Source organism: Pongo abelii, chromosome 3 (genome assembly GCF_028885655.2).
Source record: "Pongo abelii isolate AG06213 chromosome 3, NHGRI_mPonAbe1-v2.0_pri, whole genome shotgun sequence".
NCBI classification, from domain to species: domain Eukaryota; kingdom Metazoa; phylum Chordata; class Mammalia; order Primates; family Hominidae; genus Pongo; species Pongo abelii.
Window position 1 is genome coordinate 173,625,371 of NC_071988.2, and position 14,256 is coordinate 173,639,626.

The 14,256-nt window shown below is 35.4% G+C and overlaps 1 protein-coding gene across 2 annotated transcripts in view; it reads right to left on the reverse strand.

Moving 5' to 3' along the window:
- Window positions 1–4,512, reverse strand: part of GATB (glutamyl-tRNA amidotransferase subunit B) — a 94,430-nt gene extending 89,918 nt beyond the window's left edge. Inside the window, exons 1-2 of one of the 2 annotated variants that reach the window (XM_002815216.5) lie at window positions 4,280–4,512; window positions 2,248–2,398 (exon numbers count right to left, since the gene is read on the reverse strand). In XM_002815216.5, the coding sequence (XP_002815262.3) occupies window positions 2,248–2,398; window positions 4,280–4,455 (327 nt within the window). In that variant the 5' untranslated portion in view covers window positions 4,456–4,512. The remainder of the gene's footprint in view (window positions 1–2,247; window positions 2,399–4,279) is intronic. The other variant, XM_009240372.4, reaches the window with a different exon arrangement.
- Between the last annotated feature and the right edge of the window lie 9,744 nt (window positions 4,513–14,256).

A 14,256-nucleotide genomic window follows, 5' to 3' on the forward strand; every position in this document is an offset into this window, starting at 1 on the left:
CTCTGTCTACAGAATAACCCATTTAGGCTACTTATACCATAAGCATTGTAGGCTCTGAAGAGGAAAACAAATCCTAGCTCATACAAAACTGTATTTCCAGACTTTGTCTGCCATTTAATTAATGTAAGCCAAGCTCTCAACACTCAAATGTCCCAAACACCTTCACTGTGTTATTCATATGCTTATCAGTGAACAAGCACCTTCTTTTTTGGTGCATGACAAGTTTTACAAAGCAATTAAAATGTTGGCATTTTAATTATTTTGAATTTTTCTAATTTGGTCTAATTTTTGACCAAATTTAGGTACAGCTGGAGAGTCTATTTACAGAAAACATGCTTATCTGCAAATGGATCTGTTTCTAAAGTGAACTATAAGTATGGCCTGATAGCCATCACATTCACAGCTGGAAAAACCTAGGATGAACTCAGAGCTTATGCCTAATCTCTTGATAATTAACTACCACATGGGAAAAAAATGTTTTGAATCTGGAAGGGAAAATGTAGAGGTGTTATGACAACTTGCCTTCCATTTTACAATAAATATTATTGTATTTCTACTATATCTGAATCTCTGCCCAAAAAAGATGTAATATATTTATAACCAAAAAATTCACTCTTCTCAAATAAACAAAAAATCTTTCCGTAGATAGATCTCTAAGTCAGAGAGAGAGAAAGAGGGCACACCTCCACATCTATCTTCTCCCAGAGGGACCCAGCAGCAAATCAAAGGTGATCCTTGATATGGTCTGCAGGGATGGGAGTCCTCCATGACAGAAAATGCGAGTAAGAGAAAAGTTCCAAGACAAAGATGCTGCCCCAATACAACCAAAGCTGAGTGAGGCAGGCATACTGGAGGCACTGCCCAGAATCTTCCACTTTGGTCAGTGACTGAGAAAAGTATACCTCTGCCTCTGCAAGCCTGCCAGTGCTCAGTTCAACCAGCTTCCAGATTTTTTTTTTTTTTTTGAGATGGAGTCTCGCTCTGTCGCCCAGGCTGGAGTGCAGTGGTGTGATCTCGGCTCACTGCAAGCTCTGCCTCCCAGGTTCACGCCATTCTCCTGCCTCAGCCTCCCGGGTAGCTGGGACTACAGGAGCCCACCACCACACCCGGCTAATTTTTTGCAGTTTACTATTAGTAGAGATGGGGTTTCACCATGTTAGCCAGGATGGTCTCGATCTCCTGACCTTGTGATCTGCCCACCTTGGCCTCCCAAAGTGCTGGGATTACAGGCGTGAGCCACCGCGCCCGGCCTCAACCAGCTTCCACTCTTATTTAAATGTTTGAGAGCATGGAATTCACCCATGACAATGTCTGCCCCTCCCCACCTTTGTCACCACCATGGATACACATTTCCTCCAAAGATGGCAGGAAACCCCAAACACAGTTGATATTATAGGTCCTGCACAGACCATATGCTATTTATTAGCTAAAACATTTACATTGTTCCCTTCATACTTTTCTTAAAAATTCAACCAATTATCTAAAAATATATGCCAAAAGTCTTGCTGATGAGTATACTGGGCCCAGTCATTCCACAGGATCAAGTAAAAATGAGTGGTTAAGTGAGTACAATAGTTAACTCACTGCACATTATGGCTGTTTTCTACATTATTGAGCGTTTCTTAATTTGCAGTAACCACAATCATTACTGGCCTTACACTGTAAAATCATGTGATATACGCTGCTTGCTTTGAGTTGACTCCTCCTCCTCCTTCATTTATCTGCCTAAATTTTATTGGGCTTCTCAAATAGCTCAGGCCACCACCTCTTCAGCAACCCTTCCTTAACCTAATGTACCCCTACTTCAATTTCTCACAACAGTCCTTTCTTTTATTGAATTAGTTGTCCCTCCTCTGGGTTTCAAAACCATCCTCTGCATATTACCTTCAAAGAAGGAATCACACTGTCCTCTATTTGTTTATAAGACACATCTCCCCTACTGGTTTTTGAACTCCTTAAAGGCAAGGATCATCTTTATGACCCAGCTCAAAGCACAATGTCTGGTATTAGTAGGCATGCTAAAATGTTTGTGAAGTGATGAATACGTGTATGAATATACTCAGACTTAGAAACAGCATCACAGAGATGGGTCTTCAGAAAACATTTAATATCTCCCACCTCACCCAAAATTCCCTAAATAAGTATTTCCAAAGAGTTGTGTTATTATTAAAACAAGAAAATAATTTTCCATGTTCAATATAAAATAAACATTTTTCTAATGAAAATAGGATTAAATAAGAATCTTACCGGCAAAGTTCCAGGTAGAGATGCATCAAAAAAAGAAACCAAAGAATTTGGAGGTGCTGAAAAGCGAACTTGAGATCCAGAGAAGAGTTTAGAGTTGGAGGAAATCTGGGCATGAATTTCCAAACCTACCACAGCAGCCCATTTGTGTTCACTAAGAAGAAAGAGATAATGGTTAAGATGTAATTATATTTGTCACCATGGATGAATTTCTATAAGTCCAAACCACAAATGTTAATTTCCTACATGTGTTTTAAACTTACTACAATGTTATATCCTCACATTAAAAATATGTCATATTTTATCAGTGACTAAATAAAAAACAATTCAGAATAAGCGCCTACACTGAGATTGGCAAACTAAAATTCATTTACAACATGGCATCAGGAGGCTGATGATATAAACATGAAGGCAATAGAGAATGGAACAATTTGGCGTCTTAAAACAATTTAGAAATGGGTATCAGGTGACAACTGCTTGGCTGACTTCAGTGAAAAGCAGCATTTAACAAATTAACTGTACCTTATCAAGTAATCACTCAGTAAATGATGAAAGCTGATCTTTCCCATATTATTTAGAATTAACATAAATGGCAACATTCTACTACTAGAGAAATAATGATAAATAGTTCCACGTCTCTTATTTAAAAAGGAAATTCTCAACCATGTTTTGGTTTGCATGTATAATAACCAGAGAGACACAGATAAATAAATCACCACTAAATGATACTCTTGAAAAAATTTTGCAAAACTCCACCACACTAAACCATCTGATGCGGCATATTTTTGGTCCCCCAAATCACTTTCAATTCCTGAGACCTAATTTCAGGTTACTGTGTTTGTTCATGCTTATTTGCTATCAAATCTAAGAAGCTGTCAAATGCTATAATAATCTCTCTTATCTGGTCAGTCCTACTCTGTTGGGTCTGTACATACGCCTCTCCAGGTCCTTATAAATGTGCTTATTCCCTATGAAATCCATGTATGTTCCTATCCTGCTCTTCTCCCAAGCAATTTTGTGTATATACATATATATATATACATATTTTACATCGTTTTGTTTCAATCATTTCAACACATAAAGTTCTATATCTGAAGTACTGCAAGAATAAGTCCTTCTTTTTAAAGTTTGGAAACACAGCTCATAAGGGAGGGGAATTAAAGTAAGAACTCATTAGAAATTCTGCATGCAGTAAAGCATCATTCAAAGTATTTTTGCATTTCCATTACATGAGAGAAAAAATGTACTTTCCATTCACAAGGAAACAATCTAATTCACGAAAAGAATACAAAACTGAATACTTCTTTCTGGACAATTTCCCTCTGTTCTTCCAACTGAAAGTAAAAATAATGCCAACCAGTCTCAAAGAATAAACAAAATATTAGAAACTTGCCATATGTTTCTGTATTTAAAGAGAAACTATTTAATTCTTACATAATGAAGCATAAACAGCTGTTCAGGGGATATCTGGCCAAATAAGCAAAACTCTCCATATAACCAGGGGGAGTATCTCTTCTTTTGGCTGCGTCCTCCTAGGTCTAGTCACACATATTCAACATAAAACGCCTGCACAGATAGCTAGGGTTTTCTGACTAATGACAATAACCCACCACTACCAACAGCTTGTGGGTAAAGGTTCCCTTTCTACCTTTAGAAGGTGCCGGCCTATACTAGCGCTAAATAAAATCAGCTAAATAATGATCTCGCTTCTCGTGTCACCGTCCCCACTACTAGTGCTATTAGTAAGATGACCGAATCCACTCTTCTGTCTGTGCACCTTTCAAGAAAATATTTGCTATTTCACACTCGCGAATTCCCCAACTACGTCTATTTGAAAACAGTGGTTTCTATATGGGGACGGAGCTGATAGAGAGTCTGTTTTGTGCTTTTATTTAGGTTTCGGGGCTCCACGTTATAACTCAACGCCCTCCCGTCAGCCAAAACGTCTAGAAGCTGGGCCGTAATTGCCATTATTTCCCCAGTCCTGCAGTTCCACCTCACAGTTAAGTGTGCAGAAATGTATGAAACAGAATACCCTTTCCTCGGCTTCTGGGCCGTGTGGAGGGGCTGCTGAGCCACTGAGCTCTGTCCCCTAATCCGGTTGGATGTGGACCCAGTCGGAGCCCCTCTTCGGTGGCAAGAACCGCCGTCAACGCGGGCGAAAGCCCAACGTCTTCCACGGCAGCCCCAGCGCATCATGGGCGCCGCCATTGTAACGCCAGAGTCTTGGTCAGGTGACTCAGCCTCACTATGCCGCGAGGCTCCCTGGGAAGCGTAGTTCTGGAAATGCATTAAAAACGCTATAGGCTCGGACCGGAAGACTACTATTCCCGGCGAGCATTGTGATTCGAAGCCTGCCGGAACCCGGCGGAGAGGGGAGGGAAGGAGAAATAGAAGAGAGGGTGGGAGGGTTTCTGGGTGGGGAGGTGTGACTCCTCCTAGCGGGGAGTTGGAGAGGTTTGTGGCTGTGAGCGTGTGTATAAGTTCGAGTGTGAGCGCTTGGTGCTCGGTGCTAAGAAGCGTGGCCGGGATTTTATAACCCAGTTAACCTTGCAAGGGCAAGAAAATGACCTTGACATCTCAGCAGAGACTTCCTCAGCCCCCAAACCCAATCCGTTATATTCTGTCTACTCTCCTGCTTCACTCAGCAATTTGTGCGTTAATGCAACAAATACTTATTTGCATGCCTACCGTAATGCCAGGCTCAGTTCTTAGGCACTGTAGTTACTGCAGAGATCAAGACAGTTATGGCCCGTATGTTCATGGAGCTTACGTTCTAAAGAAGGGAGACATACAGAAGTTAACAAAAATAAGATACTTCCATATAGGTAGTAAGTGCTAGGTTTAAGCGGAGGTATTTGGAGACAAACAGCCCTAGATTGAATGTTCATGTACATTTTAACCTCCTTTTTGTTATTGGCCAGTATCAGAAACACAGTCCTTGTATGCTAGGAGCAGATACCATCGTCCCAGAGGACTTCCTTTATTTTCCTGTGTCAAAACTAATACCCCTTGTTAAAACTGCCACCGATTTCTTGTATTTGAACACAGTCTAGAGCAGTCATTTAGCCACTCTCTATTTCATCATCCTACTTTGATTGTCCTCGTAGTGCTTTTGACTACCTGATGTTTATCTTCTATTTCCACAAATTCCTTGTCTGTCTTATTCACTACAGTACAAAGTAGATTCCTTAAAAATATTTGTTGAATAAAGTAGTGCAGTGTGGAGAATGCATTTGACAAAGGATGGAGTGGATGCCCTTTGGAGCAGTAATTGTTTAGGGGAGAGATGATGAGTTAGGGTGGTGGCAGAGCCAAAGAGAAATGGATCTGTTTGAGATAGATATAGGAAGTAAAATTGAAGGACTCATGGATTGGATATGATGGTGGAAGGCTAGGAGGAACAAATAATTCCTGGATTTCTGGCTTGCACGACTGGCTGATGAAGTTATCCACCGAGATAAAGAAACCAGAAAAAGAACAGGTTTGCAAAGAAAACATATGAGTTTGGTTGCCTTGGAGACATTCAAGAGGAGAAATCAAGTAGACATCAGTGATGCCTAATTCTGAGTATAGAGCAGGGCAAGGGGAAAAGCTGCATATTTTGTATACTTCACATTGATAGGTTTTCAGTTATTGATCAATAATCCATTGATTAGATGGCTGTAACCTTTGATCTTTTCCTTTAATACACTTAAATTGCATATTCATATGGAAGAAGGAAACTTTAGTTACTCTCCTTAAAATTGTCATCATTTATTTTTTCTATCTTTTCTACTTTTTCATCCACTATCACTGTTCTAAATTGCTACACCAGAAGTATTGTTCATTTGACCAAGGATGAAAATGACAAAAATGACAGGGACTGGAAGGGAGTGGTGGAGACTTGTTCCAAAATTTCTCTCCAATTATTGCCCTTTATTTAAGGTTCAGATGATTCTCTACATCTTTTACTAGAGTCTTCTCTCTGAGTTTCCATGTTTTCCGCCTTTACTCTAGGTAAGCTAGCTTTCTTTTACTTATTTAGCTCCTCAGGTTTTTCTGGCCCAGACCAGGGGTCAGGAGAGTTGCCTCTGAGCACAAAATGGCTTCACTTTTGTTAGGACAACAGAGGAGAATGGAATCTTGTATCTGTAGCTAAAAAGAGAGGGAGACACTTGTTACCTCATCGCTGGTAATCAGCACCCTTAAAAGGCAATTCACTCCATCAAATGGAAGACTGGGAATGTTTTGAAAACCACCGTAAGGGAAAGTAACACATTTAATGAAAATCCTAATCTTACGGGTAAAATGCGCTGTAAGGGAAGCTCATCTTTGTTTCTGAAGCAGTATTATTCATTAATAGGCTATCGCCTCAAAGGCCCCACCCCACCACTAGAGGGAGATAAAAATCCTATGCATGTAAGTGTATTTGCTTCCTTTCACAAATGGAAACCAACCAGTTTCCTGCATCTTGTCTCTATCTAATCATTGCCCTTTCAAAAATCCCATGGAACTAATCGTGGAAAGAGACTTGTCAATAACCATCTCTTTGGCTGTCCTCTCCCTCAAGACTATTTGTCATTTCCCAAAATGCCTGTAGTTTTCCTTGTGAAAACAGGAGCACTGTTTTCTGAGTGCTCCCCCTGCCTTGCTCCTTAGCTGGTCATACTCCCACCAAACCGCCTTCTGTGGGACCATTTCTAGCCTTCCTGCTGCATGCCAACTCTGATATCCGTCAGAACTATTGCTGACAGACAGCTCTCTAGCTGCGAGAGCTATTTTGGTTGCACCGACAAGGTGGCTGTCATCTGGGAGACACAGAGATTTTCATTTTCAAGGAACTCAGAAGGTAGCTGGGCAAAGTTTCTAGCAAAAACAACATTTTTCTTAGGGAGAGCCTCTTGGCTCTTATTTTATCCATATAATTGATACACAGTACAAATAGATTTAGAACAGGTTTTTAAAAAGCTATGTAAAGCAGAGCAGAATTTCGAGTCGTTACTTATAAATGGCAGTAGTTAGATATGTCTAAAATAACATGCTTGGTTTTGTTTAGTGCTCTTCAGTGGGTCTTTGAATGTCAGAGTTGGAATGAACTGGCTCACCTCTGTATTTTACTCAAAACTATGAATAAAACCACATTGATTTCTGAACACAGATTATTTTTCTCTCAAATCTAAGTTGTGCTTAATTGTAATCATTCCCTTTCACTAGTTCATGTTGGGGGAAATAATATGAAAACCCAATGTCCTAGGATAGATAGCTTCTTCAGCAATGTGGGTACAATGTGAGGGGATAATACAGGTGGTTCTAAGTTTCCACTTTTTAAATGAAATAAATAATTTCAATAGAAACATTAAAATTGCAAGTAAACTGAAAAAGAGACAGTTTCCACTATCCTGGCAATGTATCTCGAAATCTATTTATATACATCTTCCCAGTTAAAATTGCATTGCATTAACTAATGTAGTCTTTGATTAACTACTTTTGTCCTGTGGAAACAAAGGCAATGCTTTAAAAGCATTTAGCAGGCTAATAAACAAAACGGCCCTTGTAGTCTAACAGAGCTGGAAGCAGATGGTTATCTTAGTATTTCTTAGCACAGTTGTGAGCTTGATCCCTGTCTTGGCTCTGAGTTTCTATGTGTTCTATGGCTATGGAACTCAGCCTGCTGTCTTGAAACTTTATGCCACATGGTAGAGACGGAAGATGGCTAGGTCAGTATATATTCTCTTAAAAAAAGAGAAAGAAACCACAGCAGTAACAACAACAAAACCCACATAAGATGATGTACATATAACAGAAATTAATAGCATCATTTATGTTGTAACTAGAAGAGCTCCTGTTTTTGAGAAAGCATTCTGAAAACATGAAGTTCCTTCTTAGAAAAACTACATTTTAAAATCCAGTTAGGTGTCATTAGGGGAAAAAAGAAAGACTGGGAATACATGCATGCTGAGCAATTGGGAAAACAGGATTCATTTCCTTTTATTTTACCATTAAAGTCTTGATTCTGATAAAATACTGATGCAGAGGGAACAATTGCTTTCTCTAGAAGATTTCTTTGCAGCAAAGAAATCTATAACTCCTTTTTCCTTTCCAGTGCAAGGAAATAGAACACCCTGTTCAATGTCCTTGAGAGATGAAGGGCCATATGGGGAAGATGAGGCCGGCACATTGTTGCTATTATGACTGGACCATAAACTGGAAGCTCTCTGTGGTCTCCCTTCTTCTATCTAATCTCAGGGGATGGTTTGGATGGTTTGCTCTTTCCCCAGGCTTTTTCTAGAAATTTCTAGAAATCTGGCAACTCCCTCAGAGCCAACAAGAATAATGTATAAGAGAGAAGCTCCACTTGCATACATCCTTTGCTTCATGACGTACTTGAAAGAAGATACTCCTCATTTGTAAGTAATAGGTGGTAGAACACGTTAAACTCCATGTTTCTATAAACTATGTTTTTGCATGTGGTCATATCCCTCTATGCACCAAGAAATTCTCTCTTTTGTGTTTTGGAATTCGATATTTGGCCTTCAAAGTTAGAGAGCTTGTGCACACACACACACACACACATAACCAAACACACACTTCTAAGCAATAGCTTAATTCAGGAGCTCCAATAATAGGAACTTTTAGGTTTCAAAACAGATGATGTTTTTGTATGTCAGATGGTTCTCCTGATTTTAAGCCTAAAGATGTTGAAAAGTATGGCGTTAAAGAACTCCACCACCAAGACACGTGGACTTTGATGAGACCTTTCAGTGAATGAACTCCTACTTTATAATTGAAGGGAAGATGTATCAGAGTCCATCAGCATGGTACAGAAGAGAATGGAAGAGCTTATCTTACACATCCTGCCCTGTAATTGGTGTCATTACCTGTGCGTATCTGAACTGGTATCTCTGTTTCTAGGCCACCTTTGAACCAAGAATGGATGGACTGCACAAAGCAATAAAGGCTGAACTCATGTAGGTGGCAGAGCCTTCAGCGCTCACCACAGTTTAATGTATAGCCGTTGAGAAGAAATTTAGTGCTCCATGAAGAAGTGCCAGATTGAATTAAAATCAAGCAACAATCAGATGAAACAACCACTGAGATAAATGCAGAGAGAGAGAGAGAGAGAGAGAGAGAGAATTCCCAGGGATTCATGAATACTAATTCGGGAAAGACCAGCACACACATTATTCATGTCTCCTTAGAGTCTGAGTCTAGATTCTAATTCAACAATAAGATTTTGATGACTTGGCCTAGCAGTGATTTCAGTTGATGTGAATTCCACACTTACATCAGCTTGGCTACTAAAAGGCATTTTCATTCCTTCACGTATAGTAAGAATGAAGATAAATGGTGTTAAGAATGGGACTGGATACTGTGTTTTTCAAAAGGCAAAAGAAAGTAAGAATATGTAAAATGCCTCTCTAGCAAACAGGAGCCTGTCTAGCCCAATATTCTGTTTGTGTTTATTCCCTATAGCTGTTATCTTTCTTTTGGCTGCCGTAGCATACTGGTATGATATCTTTGGGAAACATTTTGTAATACTTCAGAGAACAACGAATTTTAACATTTTACATGGGTTTATTAAATAAATGCATTATCTTCTACTTATTGCATTGAAATACACAATCTCATGAAATGTTCTCATCGTTTATGAGGGCAGTTTGACATTTCACAATTTCTTAGAATTTAGTGTCTTTAGCAAATGTCAAAATGAAAAATCTTGAGTTTAGGAAAGAAAACATTTGCCTTGCTTAGTTCTCTAGTGGTCCCCAACCTTTTTGTCACCAGGGACCAGTTTTGTGGAAGACAATTTTTCCAAGGACTCGGGGGTGGGGTGGTGGGGGAATGGTTTTGGGATGATTCAAGTGCATTGCATTTATTGCCTACTGTATTTCTATTATTATTATTACATTGTAATATGTAATGAAATAATTATACAACTCACTATAAGGTAGAATCAGTGGAAGCCCTGAGCTTCTTTTTCTATAGCTAGACAATCCCATCTGGGATTGTCACCATCTGATGGGAGATGGTGACAGACCATTAGGCATTAGATTATCATAAGGAGCATGCAACCTAGATCCCTTGTGTGTGCAGTTCACAGTAGGGTTTGTGCTCCTATGAGAATGTAATACTGCTGCTGGTCTGACAGGAGGCACAGCTCAGGTGGTAATGTGAGTGATGGGGAGTGGCTATAAATACAGATGAAGCTTCTCTTGCTCACCTGCCGCTCACCTCCTGCTGTGTGGCCCAGTTCCTAACATGCTACAGACAAGTATTATTCGGTGGTCCAGGGGTTGGGGACCCCTACCCTAGGCCAGCCATCATCTTAGGTACCTGAGGCGTTTTTCTTGGGATCTATGACTAGAGGATATTAGCTGCTCTGTAACCATCCCTCTTATAGCAATTCTGGTTACTTCTCCAAGGAAGATCAAGAATATTTTGCAACTGGCCTACATTGTTTATTAACTCTTTCTAGAAACTTCTACTAGGCTTATCCTTATGCCCTTGTGTTCTCTTTAGCCCACAGAGATATAAGGTTATCACTTATTTCGAAGTGATAATATCCTTTTGCATTGGTTTTATTGTACAATGGAACAGATGAACTGTGGTTCTCACTGCGTAAGTTAATAGAAGTTGTCCATGAACTTGAAAAATAAAATTGAGCATGTGTTTTGGGTTGGAATTCTATGCCACCATTTAATCAAATGTGTTTACTCTTTTTTCTTTTAAAAAATGCTGTTACTCATTTTCAACTGTCAAGAAACAGCGAGCACAGAAATGGTAATTTTCACTCTGTCTGAAATATAATGTGGCCAGACAGGCCAAATTACAGAAAATCAATTAGTTTCTGTTACAAGAGTCATGTATCTGAGGTCTTGTTCTGTCTCCGGTTACTGTAGCTAATGTCCACTTCTCTCCAAAGGAATTCTTAGGAGAAAATCAACCAAAGACTTTTTTACTAGAGCAAAAACCTATAGGACCTAGACATTGAATCTTTGTCAATTAAGATAGAGACAGAAATAAATTTCTTCCTTGAATCACTTCCTCTCTTCCTGTACTTTTAAACAACATACTCTTGAAAGAGAAGTTATCATTTAGTTTCTGAGGCCTAAAATTTCCAAATGTTACTTCTGTATTATACCATCTATGCCTTTTTGTGTAAGGTAAAGACCATAATGCTTCTCAAGCACGTGGTTTCACATAAATCTGATCTATGTCATGAACTCTTCTCTTGATCTGAATCAACTAACAAATTCAGTTGAACAAATATATCTAGGTCCAAAGTTTTTATTATTCATAATGTTCCTGTTTCATAGATTTACAGTTGCACATGGCTTCTAGGAAGAAAACACTGCCCCCACATTTCCTTGCTTTTCTCTTTTATATGTTTTTAAAGGGAGGGCTTTTGTTTCAAAGATTCATTTTGGTGTCAGATAACTTCTTGAGTTACACCTAGGGAAACCCAAGACATCTAAAAATAGCAGCAACATGTTTTTTTTTGTAAAGATAAACAACATTAATTGCCGATTTCAGGATATTACTGATTTCACAATATTACTGATTCCATTTTCCTCATTATAGAACAGGGCAGCCATAATCAAGAAAACCTTCAATTAACATTAAAGATTGCACTTGTACCAAACTCGCACTTAAAGCACAGATGTAGAAGGATTGTTTCAAAGTGTTGTTAAGAAACATTAAACTTGTGATAAGCCAAGTTATAACTTGTGTTATCTAGGGCCTATAATTAATTTTTTAAAAATCAAAACACTTTTAAAAATAGTCTCGTGCATTGGATTCCAGCATGCTGCTGCTTTTCTGTAGAGGGATTTCTGTAAAATGCAAGTTTATTTATAGATTGCAAGTGACTCAAAGATGTTACAATATAAAAGAAAATGATACTCTTGAGTCTTTGTTTGGGGATGTTACGGGCTGTCTTGGAATACTCAATTCACTCAGATGATTGCTTTTAGTCTGAAGCAAAAGAAATTTCATAAACTGAAATTGTTGGCCAGATGGAATTTCCTGATTAATTTTTTAGTGTTTGGTATTAAACGTAATAATGAAAAGGGGAGTTCTGAGAGTAAACCCAATTAACATTTCACAAAATTTATTGCTCTAAATATGGCTTACCCTTTGTTTTATATCTTCCCAGATAACCTGCCGGTACCTTGAAAAACTTAACTGGTCAACTTCCCTCCCTCCTTCCCTTGCATTCCTTCCATTTCTTTGTCATTTAACTTTCTTTTCTTTTTTGGACTCTATTCATTGAGTCCTTGCAAGGCTACAGGCACCCTTCCAGGGCTTACGTTGTCCTATTCTTTATGGACCTTGGTAGAAAGAGTATTTGTAGCAGTTTGTAATATTAAGTCCTGGCGCTAGAGTGGGGTCCCTCTTGTTGTACAAGAGACTCTTAATACTATCTGTAATCATAGACTGGCTTGCACTTGATAAAGCTAGTCTTTGTGATGTTGAGAGCAAAGGTGGATGTTCTCCCTATATTATCTTTTCCTATTTATCACTTTTCTATGGTAGTTGGATATTCCCATTCACTCTCTCTCTCTCTCTATATATATAATATATATATAATATATAATATATATATCTATATATAATATATAATATATATGAATATATAATATATATAATATATATGAATATATATTGTATATAATATATATGAATATGTATGAATATATATAAATATATATAATATATAAAAATATATATAATATATATAAATATATAATATATATAATATGTAAATATATATAATGTATATAAATATATATGATATATATATTATGTATATAAATATATATGATATATAAATATATATTATATATAAATATATATGATATATAAATATATATTATATATAAATATATATGATATATAAATATATATTATATATAAATATATATATGATATATAAATATATATTATATATAAACATATATGATATATAAATATATATTATGTATATAAATATATATATAATATATAAATATATAATATATTAATATATATAATGTGTATAAATATATATAATATCTAATGTATATAATATATAAATATATATATAAAAATATATAGTATATAATATATATAATATATAAATATATAATATATATAAATATGTAATATATAATATATAATATATAAATATATAATATATACTATATAATATATACAAATATATAATATATATAAATCTATAATATATACAAATATATAATATATATAAATCTATATAATATATAAATATATATAATATATAAATCTATATAATATATAAATCTATATAATATATAAATATATAATATATAAATCTATATTATATAAATATATATAATATATAAATCTATATTATATAAATATATAATATATAAATCTATATTATATAAATATATATTATATATAAATCTATATTATATAAATATATATTATATAAATCTATAATAGATATAAATATATATTATATAAATCTATAATAGATATAAATGTATATTATATAAATCTATAATATAAATATATATTATATAAATCTATAATAGATATAAATATATATTATATAAATCTATAATAGATATAAATATATATTATATAAATCTATAATAGATATAAATATATATTATATAAATCTATAATAGATATAAATATATATTATATAAATCTATAATAGATATAAATATATATTTATAAATCTATAATAGATATAAATATATATTTTATAAATCTATAATAGATATAAACATATATAATATATAAATATATATTATAGATATAAATATATATTATATATAAATATATATGATATAGAAATATATATAATATATAAATATATATGATATATAAATATATATAATATATAAATATATATTTATATATAAATATATATAATATATATAAATATGTATAATATATATAAATATATGATATATAAATATATAAAAATATATATATAAATATATATTATATAAATATATAATATATATAAATATATGTATGATATATAAATATAGATAT